Source organism: Penicillium chermesinum (assembly GCF_028974085.1).
Source record: "Penicillium chermesinum strain IBT 19713 chromosome Unknown utg000005l:1.0-4115287.0:1.0-4118363.0, whole genome shotgun sequence".
In the NCBI taxonomy this organism is placed as follows: Eukaryota; Fungi; Ascomycota; class Eurotiomycetes; order Eurotiales; family Aspergillaceae; genus Penicillium; species Penicillium chermesinum.
In genome coordinates, this window is record NW_026695315.1 from 2,147,449 (window position 1) to 2,168,189 (window position 20,741).

A 20,741-nucleotide genomic window follows, 5' to 3' on the forward strand; every position below is an offset into this window, starting at 1 on the left:
CCAAGCTTGTACTAATTCTCGAGATTCCTTTTGCCAGTAGGCCCCCGCAAAGTTTAATTGCAGTCTTTAGTATTTCCAGATCTGTCAATCTGCTACTCCAATGAAGTTCAACTAACCGCAGTCCGACGGAAGATACTTCGCATTTACTGCTAGTATTACAATGGGTAAACGTAACCAGAGCGCGCTGGGTTTGACCTCCAACAATTGCCCCTGCCCCTCTACACTGAAGATAAGTTCGAGGATGAACGGCCCACGGCGATGGGGCGTTTATCAGCCGCTTCGTAACCGACGAGGCCTGACAGAGGTCCGGAGTGCCGGGCTTTCTGTCGCAGCAAAGGGGTTCATACACAGTTGCTTTCCCCCGCTGCTAGAGGAGGTTTGGCGGGGCCTTAAGTAGCCCCCTAAGTCCGTGGCTAAGTGCGTGGAGGAAGGCACCGATCATATCGAGATCATATCCGACTTCAGTGATCTTACCCCAGGAGGCCTTGAATGCAATTGTCTCTAAGGGCAAGCCACCAGAAGTTCGCCATTGCCCATGCGCCCACATTATACCAGCTGACCGAAAAGCGACCGTATCTACCATCTGAGGTACATGCGATGGTCCCAGCTCTGACTCGGATGGAGATTCTCTCAAAACCTTTCTTATTCAAGGCCGTCCTGAGATTTCTGCTACGGCCAACCCCGTGGAAGCTTTCAGCCCTACATCGCGTAATGATTACTCAAGATTACTCAATTGCGAGAGAAGCCGTTGCGGCGATGCACCGACTCAGAGTCCCGATTCTAGCTAGCCCAGATGCCCACGTGGAAGAGAAGTCTTATGTGGAGGTACGCCATGGCAATTCGCTGTATTGAGTTAGAAATGCTGGGCGAGAGCGGTCTTTCAAATCTGCATGCGTGGTGCGCCGCCACGCGCTTGGCCGGCCCTTGGGATCAAGGAGCCGAGGTATCCTACCAGCGGGGAAACGAGCAGATTGAGTCCTGCTTTTCGGAAATTCTGTCTAGGAGATCAGGCTACACGTTCAATTTGTCAAATGTGGATTAGAAGAGAGACCGTGGGATCCGGCTCGGAAGAGATCCGAGATCGCAAGCAAATCGATTTTCCCCAACTGCCCTGCTGATCCCTACCCTTTCTTGACAGTGTCTATCCAAAGGGATTGAGGGTTACGGGACACGAACAGAGCTGTCATCCCCATATTGATCGATAAGAAGCATGGAGATGTGACAAACCTTAGACTGCCTGATGTTCTCTCATGCAACATGGTCCCATCATGGGCCTACGTGGAGCCCATTGAGCAGATTTAGACGAGATCGCTTGGCCACTTGGCAAGAATTTCCACGGCAGCAGTCTTGGGAATTCTTGGCAAAAGGCCCCTTGTATGACCGATGTTCCGCCGAATGCTCCCACTAAACGCTTTTCAGCCACCAGAAGAGGCCTATTCAGGGCATCTAGCCGAGCAGCGGATCTTATCTGATCCCATGGTGGATCCCGGCTCCGAGTTCAGGCCTCTTCCTGGTTTTTAAACTGATAGATCGCCTTGCATTCAGGTCATATTCTTGCGGCTTCGAAACTGACAGGGTCTTTTTCGCCATGGTCTCTGAAGAGGTGACTATCAAGTCGGTGGCAGAGGTTGGCGAGCCGGTTGCTTCAGGCTCAGATGCAGCATCTGTATCTGCCAGTGATCCCAATGCCAGTACCGGGAAACGTCCTCCGCCGGTTGCCGCACGACTGCTCGCCGTTGCGTTGATCTCATGTATCAGTTTTGGATCGCATTGGAGCTCTGGCGTCACCGGCGCTATGAAAAAGACCATCAAAAAGGTAGGCCACAACGTGTGCAATGGACGAATCATCCTAATGAAGAGACTCCAGGAAATGCACATCGATAATACCAGGTTCTCGCTCCTAGAAGCCAGTGAAGATTTCATGGCAACTGTCCTGCTTATTCCGAGTGGCATCTTCACCGACCGAATTGGTGGTGCTGGTACGTATGAGTATCCATGTATGTCGAGCAGCGTTAATGACAATCGGCGGGCAGAAATGATCGTGTATGGCAACATTGTGTACACCATTGGCTCGATCCTCGTGGCTGCGGCTACAACCGTGCGCTCCTTCAACTTCATGATTGGAGGCCGGATTGTTCTTGCATTTGGGGACATCGCGACGCAAGTTGCGCAGTACAAAATGTTCTCATCGTGGTTTGCACCCAACAATGGATTCGCATCGACTCTCGGATTCGAGCTGGCAATTGGCAAGGTTGGGGGGTTTGTCGGCAAGTCGACGGCAAACATCATCGCCAAAGTGAGTGATACCATGACCATCGAGAGGGGACCTGGTCATACTGATCATACACCAGGATACCGGGAACTTTGCGTGGGTGTTTTGGACATCCGTCTTCATGAACCTGTTCACCAATGCGGCGACTGCGGTGTTCTGGTTCTTTAACAAGTATTGCAATCGCCATTATGACGGCAGACGCGATATCGCGACCAATGAGAAGCTGGCAGAGAAGAACAAGAAATTCGAAATCACCAAAGTATTGCAGCTTCCTTGGTCGTTTTGGGCCGTCTTGGCCTTTTCTTTGTTCCAGACAAGTGCGGCGTTGGTTTTCAGCCAAAATGCGACCGAGTTGGCACAGCAGCGATTCAACGTAGACTCTATCCGAGCAGGGTGGTATAGCTCCCTGTCACAGTACGCAGGCTGTCTTCTAGTCCCGTGTCTTGGGATTTTCATTGACGTTTTGGGAAATCGGGCATCAGTCAGTAAGTTGCATTATATCAGCCTTCAAGTGGAAAGGAAGTCCAAGGATCAGAGTCCCTGACTAATTGATGTACAGTGTTTACCTGTGGTCTAGGGATGCTTCTGAGCATGGTATTGCTCAACTATGCCAAAACTCAAGCAGGGACTGGGGCGTCGTTCGGCATCTACGCTATTGCATCTGCACTGGGCCCGACTTCGATCATTGACAGTATCCGGACCACTATTTGGCATCAATCAGTATTCGGCTCTGCATACTCGCTCAAAGTCACCATGAACAATGCGTAAGTTATCATCTCTGTGTGACGGTGTTCACTCGCAAGCTGACATGACCTAAGCATGAACATCGTGATTCGGATTATCACCGGAGCCCTGCAAGATGCTGATGATAACTCGTACCGACGTGTCGTGCAAGTCTACCTCTTCCTAGCGGTAGCTGCTACAGTCGTTGGAACAGCGATTCTCATCGGCTCGCATACGACCAGGATCATGGCACCCTTGCAATGGACTCGGAAAATGCGCCAGACCCTGGGCCCAACTTCCATTGAAAAAGCACAAGAGCACAGTCTGGTCACTCATGCTCGTCGCACGAGAATCATTTCATGTTCTTGTTTTGGATTGCTTCTCCTCCTGATACTGGGAAGTTGGGCGGCCTATATATGGGGTGCTGCGACTGGAAACAACCACTAGTCGTAAGATGAACCGGAACGAACTAATGAGCGATCGAGGGTTTCTCCTTTTTTTCCTTTTTTTTTAATTTTCTTTTCTTTTTTTCTCTCACTGGCATCTATGTTGCATTTGATTTTCGTTATCCTGGCATGGCGTTGAAGTATTACCTGGTCGGAAAGATTTCCCCCTCTTTGCCGCATCTGCTCTCACGAACATGAAAAACATTCCAGATCACATTTCACGGGCTGGACCTCAAGGAGTCTAAAACACCAAATAACCTGCAAGTGCATTGATTAGTCCTGTTGGAAGAGCTCTAGACGTGTAGACCTTACGGTCAGAGTACCTTCTAAGACCCTCTTTTAGAACCCCCTGGTTCCTGCGAAAACACCAAGCGAAACCAGCCTGGATCCTTGCCATGCTCTTCACCCGGATGAAGAAACACGCCGGCATCAACGAACTTCTGCGCTAGAGCAAATTCTCGCGCTTGAATAGACGAGCCTTCGCGAGGTAGGAAGGGGACAAGTCCACGTAGATGAAGAAGCCAGCATTGCTGGATCGACAAATGGTCAGATGAACGTAAGAGCCATGCCGGGAAAAGGGAAACTGACCCATGTTTGGCATAATTTATGCCTCTGTGCTCTAAGGCTGAAGTTGTTATGTTGTATCCTACTGCCAGGGATTGTCTCGCCTTGTAAGTAAAATTCCTGACAAAACTAAAGTCCTCTAAAATAGCAGTCCCGATTGTAACCGCTGCTTGGGAAGGGCTATGAAGTCGTCTGAAAAAAATCCAGAGATCAGTTCAAGCTCAAGTAAAAGTGTTTCAAAGCAACACAATTTTACTTACAGCACCATTCTGCATGCCTTTCGAAGTTGCTCGTTTGAGGTCGCCAGAAAGCCCAGGTGCAGGCCACCGGAGGCAAAATCCTGTGGTATGTCAGGGCAGGAACGCAGTCTTTGCTTTCTCAATCCCCACCTTACTGAACCCATATAAAACATGCACAAGATTTGGATCGATAAACTCTGTCAGGCCCAATGAGAGGATCGAGGTAAATTTTACAACCGCCGTGTCTCCTGTATCAAAGACAGAAGACGCATAGACCTCGTCGCTAATCAGATGCAGCTTGTGTTTGTTACAGAACCCAGCAATCGCCTGTAAGGTCCCAGCAGGATAGCAACGCCCTTGCTATTGATCAGTACGAGTCATTCGGTATTCTCAGAAATGCAATGCACCTTACCAACTGGATTGTGCGGATTCACGATGAGAACCGCTCGAATGGTCACCCCTTTGCTGCTGGCTGCCACCAGGGCCTCTTCATACTTTCCCACGACATCCGGGCTGAAAGCTTCATCCATCGAGGTATCTGCGTAAAAGATTTGAAGACCCGCTTCGACTCCATAGTCTAGTTCGAAGCGACCGTAAATGGGTCGGCTGACCAAGATAGCTTCCCCGGGTTCTGCCAGGTTATATCCCAGTATATTGCCCAAGGAAGTGGGAGAATCGGCAACTACGATATGCTCTGGGTCAATAGGCTCCCGCGGGCGCAGGATCCAATCGAGATGTCTGGCGACAAGCTGAGGCAGCCGTGTATTGGTGGTTGCGCTCGATCGGTAGCTCACGGAATCCCTGGTGAAGACGACCTGGCTTGGAGTTAGTCCTGGACCCTGATGTATTGGGACGGTCGTGTCGGAACATTTTCATTGATAAATCTGACAATATCTGCCATCATTGGTTTCTGTAATCATGTGCTAGTAAGCGTGTGTACTTGCAGCGACCCGATATGCACCTACATTCTCCGCCGTGCCAAATGATATGAGACCTTGGGGGTTGGTGTCGGCATCGTAGGTTTGCGTAGGAGTGAAGCGCCAAGGGCGCTCCAGCTCTTCTAAATTCTTCGCTGCGCGGGAAGACAGCATGTTCGGTCTTTTGGTGAGGAAAATGGATTGCGCTGGTTACCAGTCCCATATAAGGAGAAGTTGGAGGAGCGGTGACCCTGCCGGTGCAATTGACTCTATTTCCCTCAAGTGGAGCTGGGGAGCTTTCAAAGCCTAACGCAGTCTCAGAACATGCATAACAGGACTTTTACATTATTTAGAGGCGGAATGAAGATTGGGCCCATGGTGAATCACGTAGCAAACATGTTGGGGATTGTATAGCCAATCCCTTTTGATCTGGCGACTGTTTTACCCCCACCCCACCTTGCGGGTTTACTGGCCCGCCCCTCAGGATGAAGATTAAGCTCTAATCTGGTAGACATTGGCCTCCGTCGGAATCCATTCATTTGAAGCAGCGAAATTGGGGTATAGAGTAAAATTATGTTCAATCCTAAAAATACATAGATAGAGCTGGGACCTGTCTTCTATTTGTAGATAAAGCGCCGCCGAGGTCTTTTGCGTTTATCAGCTTTGAGCTTCTCGGCGATGAAGCTCCAGCACTCAATCGGCGGTCGAGATCCAATGAATCCACCATTTGGCGTAAACACTTCAACCTGAGGATACGAAATTGGGCCATCTTCGTTCTCGCGTCGGCGGCGGGTTTGCACGCTGACCTCGATCCAGCCACAGCCCTCGATCAGGATATCAGCTGCCATAACACGGTATGGCAATCGAGGAATAGGTACCCCGTGGTCCTTGACAGCCTTTGCGACGCTGCTGGGCAAATGTGACTCGGTGACGTCCCACTTGAGATCAAATTTGCCCGCGGAAGAGATCACTTCTCCAGTGCCCTCTTTCATTAGGATTTTGCCAGAGTAGGGACGCTGTTCTGATTGGATCTCGATCGCTTTCTCTGTGTTTGTGATATGGGACTCGATCGGCACGAAACAAGCAGCCATGACTGTATCTGCCGGGTTCACTGCGGTCAGGCGAACAAGCCCGCCGCCGAGGAGAAGAGATTGACCAGGCTTGATAGCGCGGTTTTCAGGCTTGATTCGCTTCGTCATTATGAGATCTAGCTTGTGTTCATCTTTGACGAATTCTTCCAGTTCACTGCGTTCCAAACCGGGCAGGTCAATCACCTCACCCCATCCCGACCAAAGGGAATGCGGATAGGAGAGACGGTGGTTCCCGGTAAAGCAGAAACTACTGGCAGGACGGGGAAAGTGTCTTCACGGGGCGCCGGAGGCAAGAGGCTGTTCGGATCGAAAGCTTCCGGCTGGCGTCCGATCGCACTATCTTGTCTTCGCATCTCGATCCACTCCTCCATATTCTCCAGACTCTTCGAGTCCTTGGGGAAGCAGGCTTGAATGAAGTTGCTCTTCCCCACATTCGCCTTACCGACCACCCAGATTCCTCCGCCGTGTTCCCGAATCTCGTCCTTGACACGCTTTGTCCACCATCCTCGCTTTGCACTAATCATGTGCACATTTCCCAGCCGAACGTCTTTCCCGGCCTTGCCCAAAGATTCACGCAGGACAGTCCTAACATACTCCATTTTTGAATCGACTTGTTCCTTTGTAGCTGCTAGCAGGTCGGAACGGGTGATGATGAAGCTGATTGTAGGTAGTTTCTGGCCGCGCGAATATTTCTCGTTGGAAGCTCTTCGGTTGCGAGAGCGCTGCTCCTGGATCTCAAGCGCGTGATGTATGCGTGGGACAAGGGACATTGGGAAATCGGCGGCATCTAGTATGTGGTATATGCGGTTGTTCTTGTAGGGCGATTCGTCTAGGTATTCTCGAATGGAATCGATCGACGGTTTAGGAGTGGAAACGCCTTTGTTATGATGAATCAGGTCATGGCAGCGATCGCAAATGTGAGGTAATTGAGATATTTCGGGAAGGGCCGGCGTGGTTGGGTCATCTGGTAATTTCCCATCTACCGATTGCATTAGTGTTGTAGCCCCAGTCTCGGTGGGCTGAGACCTACCATTGAGAGGCATTGGGGGTAAGTCTGGATCCGCCTCCGCATCCTGTAATGAGTTTGCGACAGCATCGCTAGTGGCAGCAGCTTGCTTCGCTTGGTCTTTTAGGAGCTTGCGGGTCTGCTTCCGTGTGCTATTATAATACCCAGGCTCCTCTGGCTCGACAGTTTGCGATAGCGCTCCACAGCCAGGGCAGAAAACAGGGAGAACATCGATTGTAGGAGCAGTCGTAATATCATGGCATTTGGCGCGACTCGTGCCGAAGGTTCGATGATGGAGTAGTGGGACCTTCGGGGAATAGGCCACTGGGTTTGCTGCTAATGACAATAAGTGTCCCCTGGGAAAGGTGCGCAGTTTTGGACAAGAATACAGCCTCGAGTTTGAACACAATAGATCCAAGCTCAAGGCTCTTGATCCGGCCATGCGACAACGCGACATGGTTGAGGGTTGGGGAAGTCTGCGGAGGTCGGACGGAGCTTTTTTTCTGCGCTTATCGATAGCGATCTCACGCAGTCTTGCCACTTGACGAATCAGAACAAAGTCTGCCTACGAACATGAGACTCTGAATTACTGTATCTTAACAGTTTCGTGAAGGTTACCAGAACAACACAAATGTATTTTGAATTGACCGTAAGGGGTTGAAGAAAAATTAGGAATACATGTCGCTTGCCAACTCCATTCAAAAAAACAGCTGTTGTAAGAAAATAATCATGACCCGTGAAACGGTCGAAGCCATTCAGGCCCGGCCCTTGCCCTTGCCCGCGGGCTCTTCCTCCTCCTCGGAGTCACTCATGAACTCATCGTCATCGTCATCAAACCCTATGAAGCGGCGAGGCGCCGGCTTTTGTGCAGGCGCAGAGGGACCAGGGGTACCTTCCTCTGCCTCGTCTTCCGAGCTTGAAGTCATAGGCTCATCACTACCATCACTGGCACTGGTGCTAGAGCCCCCAAGAATTGCATCGCGAAGATTGTCAGTCCATGCGCCGTCCTTCATAGCCTGGAGGACGGCCTCCCGAGCCTTTTCATTCATCTCTTCCTTGTCATCCATCCATTGACCATCAATCTTTTGTTTGCCACCGCCGCTCTTCAACTCATCCTGGCGCTTCTCTGCAAGGTCCACCACGGCCTGCCAGCGCTGGCGACGTTCCTCTTTCTCCTTCTTGTCCATTTCCGGCTTCACGGCAAGATACTCGGCGAGCGCTTTAGCCTCGTTCACAGTGCGCAAGCGGCGCCCATCAAGGTTACGGCTGGAGCTGTGTTGGTCTCCCTGGTTCTTCTTGCGCTTGCTGGACATGCGACCACCGGCAGCACGAAGTTGGGACCCGAAACCACCCTTACCGCCGCACATGCGAACGGAGAGGCGCAACGGGAGGATGGTGGAAAGAGTAGATTCGGCATCGCTGGTGACCAATGATTGTAAAGAGTCGGAAGACGGAAGGACTTGTTTGTTGCTTGTGGTAGTCAAGATGAGCGAGTGGAGAGGTAGCGACGAGGGGAGGTATGAGGCGACTTTGTCGGTCAGGTCTGTAACGCTGGAAGATGGGGGGAGAGTGAAAGAGACTGTCGATGGTAGCGACAAGCCTGGAAAGGCAGACAGAAGAATATTGATATTCGAAGCCATGTTGCGTATTGTAGAGCTGTCTGGTTCCAGAGGAACAAAGCTTGCCCTTTGGATGTGACGGATGCGAGATCGAAATCGAGAGATGAGTCTTGGGGCGGGTCGTTGTGGTCACATGATATATACCGATGACTAAGGTAATCCGTATAACTTGGTGCATCAGTACCCCCACGTGAATAGGGCTTCACCCTAACGAGATCCCGAAAGAGGAATATCGCACTTTTCTCTCAGGGTTGCTCCACTCCGATTCTATTCTTTAAATCACCCAACATTTCTCTGGATTGTCAAAGCGATTCCACGAATTGCGCCAGGAACTCGCGACAATGTATGAATTGCAACGTTATGACATCTTGTGACATTCGTTCTGACTATTTCCCAGGCTTATCCCTAAGGACGACCGCAAGAAGATCCACGAGTACCTCTTCCGCGGTATGTGACGCTCTCGCCGACGCTATAGCTGCAGACAACCCCGTCGCTACCGCAGCGCAGCTCAACTTCATCGCATTTGAATATCTTGACTGACTTCCTGGATAGAGGGTGTGCTCGTGGCCAAGAAGGACTTCAACCTTCCCAAGCACGGTGACATTGACACCAAGAACCTTTACGTACGATCACCTCCACGTCGGCCTCGACACCGAACCCATGGCTAATTCACCCCCCACAGGTCATCAAGGCTCTTCAGTCCCTGAACTCCCGTGGCTACGTCAAGACCCAATTCTCGTGGCAGTACTACTACTACACCCTCACCCCCGAGGGTCTGGACTACCTGCGCGAATGGCTCCACCTCCCCGCTGAGGTTGTCCCTGCTACCCACATCAAGCAGCAGCGCTCTCACGCTCCCCCTCGCGGCATGCTCGGCGGTGAGGAGCGCGAGCGCCGTCCCCGTGCTCCCCGTGAGGGTGGCTACCGCCGCCGCGAAGAGGGTAAGGAGGGTGGTGCTCCCGGCGAGTTCGCTCCCCTCCTTCCGTGGTGGCTTCGGCCGTGGCCGCGGTGCCCCCCAGCAGTAAGGGCGAGGCCTTTAGTGTCCTTTCATCCGCTGCTTCGGTCTTCCTAGGGATAGATGTGCCCAACGCTCGTCGCAGGTCAAGGATCCCTATACTGGGGCTTTGTTAGAACTCGCGAAGTGGTTGGGACATCTCCTACAACCCCCTTGTTTTTTTCAGAAAGTAAAGGGGTCAGGGAAATAAAAAAGTTGAAACGAATGTCGCTGGCTTAATGATTTAGCTAGAATAATGGCAACTTCATGACTCAGTGCAAACTTGATTTCTCTCGTAGAACACCCATATATATTGTGATATGTTTGAACTATGAAAATCTGCTTCGATCGTAGCGTATGACTGCCTGTAGGATGACAGACGCTCCGGTTGCGCAATCATCAGCAGAGCAGAACTCCTCCGGATGGTGGCTTAATCCATCCTTGCAAGGAACAAAGGTCATGCTGGTCGGCACTCGTTTGGAGGTGAAAACACTATCATGGCCAGCACCGCTCATAATAGACCGAACGAGTGACTTGGTGTCCTCCACCGGCGCATCTGCAACTACGGCATGCGCCGACTGCTCAACACACTTGATACAATCCTCGTGGAACTTCACAGCAGGAGAGTCGAAGTCAAGCGTCCATTCTACCCGGCATGGCTTTCCAATCCCAGCTCCTTCTTTAGCTGCAATAGCGTCAAAATCTTTGCGAAGCTCTTTCTCGACCTCTGCCACGAGATCGGTCTCTGGCCCTCGAATATCCAAGCTAAAGCTCACCTCACCCGGCACGGTGTTCACACTCCCCGGTTTAGCTTCGATGATTCCCACACTAGCCAAGCAGCCGCGTGCTGCGGCAACCTCCCGAGCACACACCATCATCTGTGCAAAGGCGTAGAGTGCATCAGCACGGTGCTCGAATGCCGTCGTGCCGGTATGCGTATCCCGGCCGATTACTTTCAACCGAAACCACCTATACGCTTGCACAGCCGTAACTACGCCGATGCGTTGCCCAGCGGACACGAGATGGGGGCCTTGCTCAATGTGGAGCTCGAAATGAGCGGCCATGGGTGTGCTCTGATACGAACATGGCACCGTCCCTGAGATAGCCGATTTTCTCCAGCGCGGTCTTCATATCATCTGGAGACGACGCTGCCGTCGGTAGTGAAGCAACCGTGGGTACTTCTTTGAGTTTATGGGCTTTAGACAGCGGGATACACTCAGCCCATACCCCAGACGAGATCATGCTGATGGGGAATCTTGCTCCCTCCTCACTTTGCGTGTGTTAACATCTTGCCTTCAAGATTGCGGATGCTTACTTGCTTTGTCCAGTTGACCACTCCAATGCCGCCTTCGGTCTCCAAGCCCAGCTCGTCTATTCGCTTCATTGCTTCCACGCCAGACAAAACACCCAGGATCCCATCGTATCGGCCCCCAGTGGGCTGGGTGTCGAGATGACTGCCGATGAATGTTGCCGGAACATCCTTTCTTTTGCCTGCTCGGACCGCAAATATATTGCCCATCTCATCGACGGTAATTTCACACTTGAGGTCCTTCATTGTCTGGATGAACCAGTCACGGACGCTCTTATCTTCCTCGGATAACGCGAGACGCTGCATCCCTGTATCAGTCGACCCACTGTTCAGTTGCATCTCATGTTAGAGCAATTCTGATCAAGTATATTTTCTTCAGGCCTCTGAGACAGAGGCCGGACGGAGCTGCACTCACTCTCCCCAGCGAATACCGAAACCCCATTGGCATGAATCATGGAGGTCCTTTGCCAGGCGCTCCTTGTTCACCTTTAAAGCCGATACATCACTTTCCGATAGCTGAGAAGTCAGCATATTTCGATAGCTGATTCTTGGGAGTTGATTGCGATTCAAAATATGAGAGATCGTGGTCGGTCTAGGCCGGGAGTGTTTGGCCAATGGTAATGCTAGACTTGAAGTGCGTAGCAAGTGCGCTCCCGTCATATCGAAACGTGTTGCACGGTTGTTAAATAAAGTGAAGCTGCTCTCAAATGCTCCGGAGTCGGGACTATGTTGATAAGGGAGCGGGGAATGCGGCGGACTTTGTCCGCTGATATCATCCCCGCATGCGATCTGCGGGTAATTCCCAGCAATAAAAGCCCAGGGGGAAATCGAGGGGAGTTATGCTTAGCATTCGGGACATTACTACTAACTGTCAAAATTCTTCTCCGGGCTCGGACCTCCTGATGAAATTTTAAGTTTCTGAGATGCTCTGTCAAGTGTGTTCGATCAAGCACTGCATGCATATAGTTCGAGTTTTATTTAATCAACCTGGGAGTCGGGGGCCAGTTATGGGAAGATCAAGAATGTTTGTCAAGCTTTCCTGCTAATATTTTTCGAATAATCTTTCAGTCGCAGAGCTGTGCACTCGTGCAAGGCATAATTTGGTGGATCATATTAGTAGCGAAATCACGGACCCTATCCTATTACTTGCTAGTAGTGATTCAACCTGTGCAAAACACATTTATGCATCTGCATCTCCTATTAGTCGATTCTTGAAATTGAATCAGCCATCCTTGGACGGCCCAGTCTGATTGGACATATCCTAGGCGGAGGAGCACTGGACGGACTTAACGGCTTTTGCTCCAGTAGTATGCTCTCGTATTCACGACAAGGGCTGGACTTAACGGGTTTTGATACAGAAGATTTTTATGAAAAGAAGAACTCCAGGTAGAATTAATCAATATAAAAGGGACCTCAAACCCGTACAACATGCCTGTTGTTCAACGATAGTTTCCAACATGCTCGTCTGATATCATACTTTCCGAACGCAAAAAGGACAAATGGAGTACACCCAAGTGACCGAGCTCCCATTGGTGATCTCGAGTGAGCTTTGTGCTGGGCGGAACTTCATCGTGACCGGCACCAACGTTGGGCTCGGCCTCGAAGCTGCCCGTCATCTCGTCGGCGTGGGCGCAAAGAAAGTCATCCTGGCCGTCCGCAACCTCGAGGCCGGCGAGGCTGCCCGAGCAGATATTGATGCATCCACGGGCACCACGGGTGTTGCTGAGGTTTGGCATCTTGACCTGTCCCAGCGCTCCAGCGTGCAGTCTTTTGCAGCGAAGGCAATCGAAACCATCGATCGTATCGACGCTGTCATTGAAAATGCCGGTGTCGCTGCGGCTGGCACCAAGGACCACGAGGGCCAGCTGCTCACGGTGACGGTCAATGTTGTCAACACCTTCCTTTTGCTCTTACTGCTTCTACCCAAGCTCCGCGCGGATGCGAAGACCTTCGGGTATAAGCCCCGCGTCTCTGTGGTGAGCAGCGATTCTGCTGAGTTCATCAAGGACTACTGGCCCCTGATCGCCGATGACCCTATTGCGAAGATGCATGCTGATCCGGATATTGGAATGAAGTCGTGCGTAATTCTTAATTCCGCCTTTGATGTAGAGACAACCAATAACCATGGACATCTAGTTACCCTACCTCCAAGCTCTTGGAGGCCTTGGGAGTTCGTCATCTCGCAACTCTGCTCCCTGTGGAGTCTGGTGGTGTCATCATCAATGCAGTCAACCCGGGTGCCTGCATGACCACACTTTCACGCAATGCCTCCGAGGGATTCAAGGAGCAGCTAAAGGAGCTCTGGGCTCGATGTGGCCGAACAGCTGAGTGCGGCAGCCGTACCCTTCTTGCCGGGGCGGTCGCTGGGGATGATAGCCATGGCGCATATATGAGCGATTGTGTTGTCAAGTAAGCCCAGAAAGGAGTCGGAGCCCCAATTGGGTGAAGCTAACGCGAAGCAGGCACGACTTTGCTGAGTGGGCTGGCGACGGTGCGAACGAGAAGGCTTGGAATTCGATCGCTAAGGAGATTGAGAAGGTTCAGCCTGGAGTTGTGGCCAAGGCCCTTGAGTAAGGCAGTCTAAGCAACGTACCGGTGTTATTAGGATGGAGATTAATAGCATATAGCGATCACTAGTGGCGTATGCTTATGAGCGCAGCTTATTGAACGTCTGGAAAACAGCGAGGCCCGCAGCGGCTACAAAGTTACGCCCCTCAAGCTCCAAGTGTATATGACAGTGGGAGGAATAGCGCTTGATTTTCCGTGGTCAACACGTAAATTCATAAACGAAATAGTACTCATCAAAGAAATGAGAAGACACAACTCGACTCGGAAGAGTCACACCCCAACTTAGTGGCTGTCTTCGTGATGTGTCTCTTCTTTCCACCATTGGGGCCCTAGGGCCAAGCGGAATTGGCAAATCGACGGCTCGTCAGTTCGTTCAGAAGCCGTTTCTCTGCGGGTTTACCTAGTTGGACGAAATAAGGCTTCGGCCCCGCGCAGAATTGAGGAGCCTGGGCCAAACGAATCCCGATGGCCAAATCCGATTCATGAAATAAAATGCCGCTCGCTCGAAAGTGTCGAGGAGATGTAGAATTAATCAAGCGCAAGACGGTAGAATCGGTCTACTGATTACGTCTCGGGACCTCCTGACGCTGATAGGCCCTGGCAGTATTGCCAGCCAGCGACACAAAGATCACCGTATCTCGTGCCGACACCATTATCAGTTATTAGAAATCGACGAGGGATTGGACAAAAATGTCAGTCTGCACTACTCACGTATGCGATTGTCAGCAGATCTTCTACCCCAGTCAACAATACAAGAACGCCAGGTGGGGAAGGGTTTGTGGACCGGCATGTCATGCGGTGTCTGTGCTAGAAGGGTGGCGAAACACGCATCGCCATGGACCTCTCTCAAACACACCCATACATTTCTAAACTGCACCACGTATACTATCACCATGACTTCTCTGGCGATGTCTCTGGCAATGACTGGACTGGTTGCGGCAAATACAGCGACGGTTCTTTATTCAATCATGACCTGATGGCGTTAACACTAAAACCGCCACTACTCGTGTCATTGGGCCCTTTCGGACGGCTGGTATGGAACTAGCGTACTTCTAACGCCCTGGAAAGATACCGTGAAGGACGTGGCGAGCGCCATTTGTCTGCATCTACTAAGCAGCGCGGTTCCCATCACTCGCCCCACGGGCGCTAGCGAGGCCGACAGACGGGGGAGGGGGGGCAAATGCAACACCAGACCGCGGTACATACTGATTCAAGATGGGCCAAGGATCGGGAGCGCAGTCGGGCAATCTTTTCGTAAGAATGAGACGTGGGAGAGGGTTGTGGGAAGCACACCGTGAAGATCTTCGAGTCAACTTGCGGCACAACCAAACAATGATGCGGGACGTTGTATAATTGACTGAGTCTTTGTTTTTTTAGGGGGGGGTTTTTTTTATACATTAATTCTTTCTTTGAAACCTCGACATCAGGGCGTAAAAGGGGCTTCAAGCGATTCTCGCTATTCGATACATTGGGCCGGTCACGTGCGTCGCCCCTTCCCATGGACCGCGGGTTGAACAGTGTTAAGAGTTTTTAAGGTAGTTGGGGAGGCGAATCGGACTTTTCCAGTCCCGTCCTTATTTTTTTTTTCGTTTCTTCCCCAACCCTTTTATTTGTCTCGATGTGCCCGGCGACTTGCAAGGCATCGGCTCGCGGATTCGAGGCAACCCTCGACTGATCTTCTCCCTCCCTCGGGAAGATTCACCATGTTCGAGAACTTTTCTTTCTCGGCATCTTCACGGCCTCCCCGGCTAGCCGTGGATGTCGACGACCGGTTGACCCCGGACTGCGACAGCACGATGATCTCGCCAATGTCGTCGCGCTGTCCGTCTCCGCAATCACACCGTTTCCGCACCGTTTCACGCACCCGATCAGCCTACTTTCGTTCACACCAGCCGCCGCCAACCTCCGTTCCTTTCCCTTATGATTCCAAGCGTCTTTCCATCTCCACCCTCACCCAAAAGCTCCACGAACATACCCTCCAAACCCCGCCTGGTGACTCACGGGCCGACCGCCCCTGGCTAGCGCGGGACAAATACAAGTCGAGCCCATGTGTTCGACATCTGCTTACGCCGCCGGACACAGACCAGGATGACGACGGCTTCTCTCTTTCCTCCCCTTCGCTTTGTTCCAACCCCAGTCCGACCTCTATGCCACCGGACTTCCCATTGCTGGACAGCACCCCGGAACTTCCGGACCAGCTAGACCACCTCAGCATCCGGCAACAACGCCAGCAGATCTCCCGGCTCCAATGCAATACCGGCGACATCGACGCCATCCGCCGCAGCGTATACTGTGATGATCCTTTCGAGTCCTGCGAGGACGACTGCCACCCCAGCTCTCTGCCCCAGCGGTCCTCTCCCCGTCGGAGAGCCATCTCCCACAACCGGAGCCGCTTCGGGCCAGTCGATTCGTCTGTAGCTGAGACGCGCGGACGGCGCAAGAGTAGCTCGGCGGCTGTCTTGTCTCATCGCATTGAGAAGAATCATCATCATTTCGTGGGGCGGGAGGCGTCCAAGCGGAATGAGCAGGGGCTGCGACGACAGAGCGTGGTTACTGCAGCGCTGGCGTCTGTCGTGGAGGGCCCTTGAGCCTCCAACGCATGCCCATGCACACGTTTGTCTTCATTGTATATATATTGGATTGATACCCATTTATCTATTTTAAAATATCATTGGTGTATGGGTTTGAGGTTCCTGTTCTTTGCATACGGATAATATGTTAGCCCGAGTTACATACGTGTACCTAGGTAGTCCTTCGAGAGGCAATCACTCTGACCGAGAGCAATCATCATCTCCATTTATCTAGGTAGGTACCTTCAAGGTTAAACATATGGTGTTTAGCGGTGCGACCGGGGCTGTTCATGTCTGAGGATGAGGCTCTGGGGCAGTGCTACCCAAGGCTATCTTATCTCCGTGACCGATGATGTCAATTTTGTTGATGGTATCCCCATCACCCGATATAGTCCTTTTGCTTTCAGTGGATGCTCAGGGTGAAAAGACGCAGGAGAGTGGAGATGAACCCTGCACCCCACGAATCTCGTAAGAGGCTCCATGCGAACCGCATGAATCAGGGTGCGGGTGCGAAGAGGCAACCAATCCACGTCAACCTGGACCTACGTGTCTCGAATCTTGAGGCGATACCACAAAGAAGTGGGGTCCCACGTGGCATGCAGGATTCAGCTTTTCTCAGCCCATGACTAATTATTGGCAGTCGACCTGTGGACCTGCCGACCCGGGTATTGTACGTAGTATCATACGCAGTACAGGGCTTGACAAGGTACATTCGTGTGGGCAAGTTTTTCGTGGGCCCTTATCAGTGATGCGGTGGCACAGGAACTCGAGGTACAGCAAACCAGAGGGGAGAGATATGGTCTACCGATGTCTTGGTCTGAATTACTTTGTACGATTCTCGTTTATTTTTATTTTTATATGATTTTTTTTTTTTTTTTTTTTTTAGAAAAGAAACTTTGTTCATTCTTAGCACTCAGGAACCGGAAAGTTAAGTTCGTCGGATGGGGACCGCACGAGGCGAACTTTCAATCGCGGGAAGGTTTGATCGCCTCCCGCCGTCAGATCTGGTACTGCGGAGTCAAGAGAGTGGAGTCCATCTGTCACTAACAAGAACACGGGGAAAAGGAAATCTGAGGAAAATTAAAAAAGAGCTACGGAGTTGATTGAAATCAGCTAATGACCTTTCTTGATGTTAGAAGTGTCGCATCGAAGAATGGGGCCCGGGGGAGAACCTGTCGCTTATGAATCAAGTATCCATGTTATCGTAGCTCCTCCAGATGTTCAGAAAATACGGTACTGGGATTACCTTCCTTACCCCGCCCCTTTGAAGTTCAACGAATGGGGAGAGGCCATTGCCAATTGGCTTCCCCTTTGCAATGTGAACTGACAGGAGTTCTAAACAGTGTCCATCGGGAAGTTTTGCAGCACTGAGGGGTCCAATCCGCTCGAACTCACCGTCATTACAACCATTGGAAATAAGTAGACAAAAATGGAAGCGTCAAGACAAATGGCAAGGGTGTAAGAACAGTAGCGTAAGAGGAAACCCCCATGAAAAGAACGGCACCCGAGTGGGTCTATGGATAGCAGAGCACGAGGAGGCAGTTGCAGATTACGGCCGTTTCCCCCCTCTAAAATCCAAAATCGTGCGGTCAAGCGGCCTTCTTGCGTTCTTCCAAATCCATCGAGGTTTGGCTGCTGACTTCAGTGGTTCCCACAGTGAAGCTGAAGTGAAGCCGTTGCGAACCACTTTGCCCGCCATGGACCGTTATGTTGGTGACCCTCACCACCAGAGACGGAGAGCCCGTGATCCTGCCACCACATACCGTGAAGCGATGGAGCGGGGTGTGCTCCAGCCTTTTCCGTCTTCTCCGTCTGAATGGCATCTAGATGCGGAGCAGGCTAACGCGCGAGTGTATTTGCAGTCTCCTGTGCCATTTGCTCAAGTGCCATGGTCCGCTCTCTGGAGCGCAGACCAGTATGCTGCTTTCGATTTGCCGTTCCCTATGATGCCTGCGGATGATCCTCTCGAGGGGTACCAGTATCATCAATGGATGCGACCTAGTAATGACCGATTTGGCGTCATGGCCCGCTGGCCAACAGAAGGGATCGAGGGGGGTCGGGACTTGGATGAACCCTTCTGAAGCGGTCGGAGGTGCTCATGCCCAGAACAATGCCCAGGCGGTTCCTCCGATCGCTTCTCCAAGTGCTACTAGCAGTGCTGCAACGTAAGTAGAGAGCTGCTTGAACAGCGTTGCCGTGCTTGAGATTCTGACACAGATACAGGGAGGACCAACGCTGGACCGTTCACGACGTTCCCATCGGCGACCGGACGTGTGGCTGGAACGAATGTGGTTATCGTCCCATGAGCAAGAGTGACTTCGAAGAGCACATGAAGGTGCATCTAGAGGTGGCTTTTAGCAGGACTCGCTTGCCCGGCCGGGCGGGTGCTGTTACCTGCTACTGGAAAGGGTGCGAAACCCAGAGCACTTTTGGTCGCATGTTTTGCTTGAAGCGACACGTTGAGAAGCACCTGAACCTGCAACTGTACAAGTGTAGTTCCTGCTCCCGAACCTTTCATCGGAAGGACAAGATCAAGGAGCACGTGAATGGCAGTGCCCGTGGGCGGCACACTGGCAACCGAACCTAAGGTTCTCCCAGTCCTCTTTCCTCAAGATATTTGGTTGCCGGTGCTTTCCCTGTGTGGCCACAGACTCGCTCTGTACTCACAGTGTCAAACTCTCTGTAAAGCGGGAAATATCGCCTTCGCTGCCCGCCAAGTACTTACCTGCCGACTTCTTCATATACCCGCCAGTCGTGTACATCAGCGTGCAACAGGCAGTACGAGTATGAAAGTAAGGCTCGGAGTTGCTGTATACCGGGATGCAAAAGCCAATGCTGGTGGCTGGAAAAGTGTGCTTGAACAATTTGTGAAACCTTCGCTGGCGGAGGGTTGTGATTCAAGAATTGTAATGATGCATATAAGATGGAGGAAAGTGCGGGGGCCTGTGGATATCGACCGTCGTGTCAACGAATTCTTTGATGTTTCTTTGTTCACGTAATGGGATACGAATGGAAATATGTTCCGATCAACCAGTCTTACCTGCGGTCTGTTTGTACGCAATCTGTCAAGTCGATATCATGGTCAGACTCCAGATATCACTTCGATTGCGTACAAGGCACATCATGACCCTCGGTGCTTCATTTCAGAAGCATGTACTACTAGTATTAACCATGAGTAGCCATCCCCTTGGACACTCGCTAGCGCCTGTTAATATTCGTAGTTCTTCAAATCATTTTTGGCGCTACTCCGCGCGTTGCCTCGAGGGCGATGGTGTACTATGGATGTGCCAGTCTTTGTCACTTCCTTTCGTGAACGTTAGTGTATGTCTGGGTATAAGCTTCGACAAGGACAATTACCTTGGCAAGATAGGAATCGCATGATCAGAGATATCGGGCCCATATCAGTGCTAGATAGACGCATGGTAATGCGTAAAATCGCCTAGCTCAATTCGACGAGATATCATGACGCCCAAGTTCTGATTTTTGCTTGCATTCAAACCAGAAACTCACTGTGACTTCAACGAGAAGGGAGGGGGGGCCAAGTATACAAACAGCAAATCCAGTGAGTTGAAGCATAAGTCACAAGCGAGGCAATGGAGGCACAGGGCGCAGGCTGGCGAACGTGGCAGGCTTACCTTAGCGTGAGTCCGGGCGTACATTAGTCGGGCGTGATACGCGAGTCGGGTAGGCCAGGGGGTCGTATCGAGCACTAGTCTCATGCAAAGGCAGCAAACTTGCAGGATAAAGACGGGTCGAACCGACCAATACAGTGAATCTCCTGCGCTTCATACATTTTCATCGTCCGAAGAGAGGGGTATGGAAAGCCCATGGTAACTTCACCCATTTCGTAGAGCCCTTGGGGACCGAGTAAAGGCTGGGGGCGAAAGGGCGCGAAGAGAAGGGTTAAGGAAAGGCGGTGGCCGTGCAGCATTAGCTCGCTTCTGCGCGGCCGTGTGGCTTGTTTAGTACGTGGTGGGAGGGTAAGCGGCTGGGATCGTAGGAAGTCTGGGCGCTGATTGGCCATTCCGTTTGCTTTGCCCCATCAAATGTATCAGTACTCTCTGCGAGTCCACGCATGTGTTTTTACCCCTCTTCCTTTGATCCTCAGCACTAATCCGTTTTATGCTTTCAGTAAAGATAGACGAGCACAAGGACCGCCAACTATTGCTCAACTACGTCAGCCTACGGAGTTGGGATAAACGTCTCGAGAATATATTCTTTCTAACTTGTCGATTGCACACCACTTCTACTCATGCCTATGGGCCCGTTTCCTGTACAAATATCTGGCCAGACGTGGCTAGTGCACCGGAGTCCCAGGGTCGCTGGTTAGAACTGCAATTCCCGTCATTATTAGGAACTCGGGTCGCCATGTTACCAAGGGGGGTTAGGCCCACGGGCCAAACCTGGTACCAGCCTTAAGGAC

The 20,741-nt window shown here is 51.6% G+C and overlaps 11 protein-coding genes across 11 annotated transcripts; 6 read left to right on the top strand and 5 right to left on the bottom strand.

The window, feature by feature from the left end:
• Positions 1-793: 793 nt before the first annotated feature.
• On the top strand, positions 794-1,042 carry N7468_006970 (uncharacterized protein; the record flags this gene model as incomplete). Its single annotated transcript, XM_058476266.1, has 1 exon — positions 794-1,042. The coding sequence occupies one exon, from the start codon at positions 794-796 to the stop codon at positions 1,040-1,042; it is 249 nt and encodes an 82-aa protein (XP_058329156.1).
• Positions 1,043-1,588: 546 nt separating this feature from the next.
• Positions 1,589-3,442, top strand: N7468_006971 (putative MFS transporter; the record flags this gene model as incomplete). The annotated part of the gene is made up of 5 exons (XM_058476267.1): positions 1,589-1,979; positions 2,034-2,296; positions 2,352-2,757; positions 2,832-3,036; positions 3,091-3,442. The coding sequence occupies 5 exons, from the start codon at positions 1,589-1,591 to the stop codon at positions 3,440-3,442; spliced, it is 1,617 nt and encodes a 538-aa protein (XP_058329157.1).
• A 444-nt stretch (positions 3,443-3,886) lies between these two features.
• On the bottom strand, positions 3,887-5,335 carry N7468_006972 (uncharacterized protein; the record flags this gene model as incomplete). Its single annotated transcript, XM_058476268.1, has 6 exons — positions 3,887-3,971; positions 4,030-4,197; positions 4,266-4,345; positions 4,395-4,600; positions 4,657-5,059; positions 5,210-5,335. 6 exons carry the CDS (start codon positions 5,333-5,335, stop codon positions 3,887-3,889), a joined length of 1,068 nt encoding a protein of 355 aa, XP_058329158.1.
• A 443-nt stretch (positions 5,336-5,778) lies between these two features.
• Positions 5,779-7,489, bottom strand: N7468_006973 (uncharacterized protein; the record flags this gene model as incomplete). The annotated part of the gene is made up of 4 exons (XM_058476269.1): positions 5,779-6,351; positions 6,441-7,231; positions 7,283-7,372; positions 7,423-7,489. The coding sequence occupies 4 exons, from the start codon at positions 7,487-7,489 to the stop codon at positions 5,779-5,781; spliced, it is 1,521 nt and encodes a 506-aa protein (XP_058329159.1).
• A 524-nt stretch (positions 7,490-8,013) lies between these two features.
• Positions 8,014-8,898, bottom strand: N7468_006974 (telomere maintenance SDE2 family protein; the record flags this gene model as incomplete). Its single annotated transcript, XM_058476270.1, has 1 exon — positions 8,014-8,898. One exon carries the CDS (start codon positions 8,896-8,898, stop codon positions 8,014-8,016), a length of 885 nt encoding a protein of 294 aa, XP_058329160.1.
• A 125-nt stretch (positions 8,899-9,023) lies between these two features.
• N7468_006975 (40S ribosomal protein eS10) lies at positions 9,024-9,949 on the top strand (the record flags this gene model as incomplete). The annotated part of the gene is made up of 5 exons (XM_058476271.1): positions 9,024-9,032; positions 9,186-9,220; positions 9,275-9,324; positions 9,430-9,500; positions 9,560-9,949. The coding sequence occupies 5 exons, from the start codon at positions 9,024-9,026 to the stop codon at positions 9,947-9,949; spliced, it is 555 nt and encodes a 184-aa protein (XP_058329161.1).
• A 251-nt stretch (positions 9,950-10,200) lies between these two features.
• N7468_006976 (M20 family metallo-hydrolase) lies at positions 10,201-11,635 on the bottom strand (the record flags this gene model as incomplete). The annotated part of the gene is made up of 3 exons (XM_058476272.1): positions 10,201-10,942; positions 11,143-11,488; positions 11,596-11,635. 3 exons carry the CDS (start codon positions 11,633-11,635, stop codon positions 10,201-10,203), a joined length of 1,128 nt encoding a protein of 375 aa, XP_058329162.1.
• Positions 11,636-12,679: 1,044 nt separating this feature from the next.
• N7468_006977 (uncharacterized protein) lies at positions 12,680-13,754 on the top strand (the record flags this gene model as incomplete). Its single annotated transcript, XM_058476273.1, has 3 exons — positions 12,680-13,257; positions 13,317-13,589; positions 13,643-13,754. The coding sequence occupies 3 exons, from the start codon at positions 12,680-12,682 to the stop codon at positions 13,752-13,754; spliced, it is 963 nt and encodes a 320-aa protein (XP_058329163.1).
• Positions 13,755-15,451: 1,697 nt separating this feature from the next.
• Positions 15,452-16,336, top strand: N7468_006978 (uncharacterized protein; the record flags this gene model as incomplete). The annotated part of the gene is made up of 1 exon (XM_058476274.1): positions 15,452-16,336. One exon carries the CDS (start codon positions 15,452-15,454, stop codon positions 16,334-16,336), a length of 885 nt encoding a protein of 294 aa, XP_058329164.1.
• A 1,679-nt stretch (positions 16,337-18,015) lies between these two features.
• Positions 18,016-18,905, top strand: N7468_006979 (uncharacterized protein; the record flags this gene model as incomplete). The annotated part of the gene is made up of 4 exons (XM_058476275.1): positions 18,016-18,373; positions 18,402-18,483; positions 18,508-18,589; positions 18,654-18,905. The coding sequence occupies 4 exons, from the start codon at positions 18,016-18,018 to the stop codon at positions 18,903-18,905; spliced, it is 774 nt and encodes a 257-aa protein (XP_058329165.1).
• A 1,128-nt stretch (positions 18,906-20,033) lies between these two features.
• Positions 20,034-20,342, bottom strand: N7468_006980 (uncharacterized protein; the record flags this gene model as incomplete). Its single annotated transcript, XM_058476276.1, has 1 exon — positions 20,034-20,342. One exon carries the CDS (start codon positions 20,340-20,342, stop codon positions 20,034-20,036), a length of 309 nt encoding a protein of 102 aa, XP_058329166.1.
• Positions 20,343-20,741: the final 399 nt, after the last annotated feature.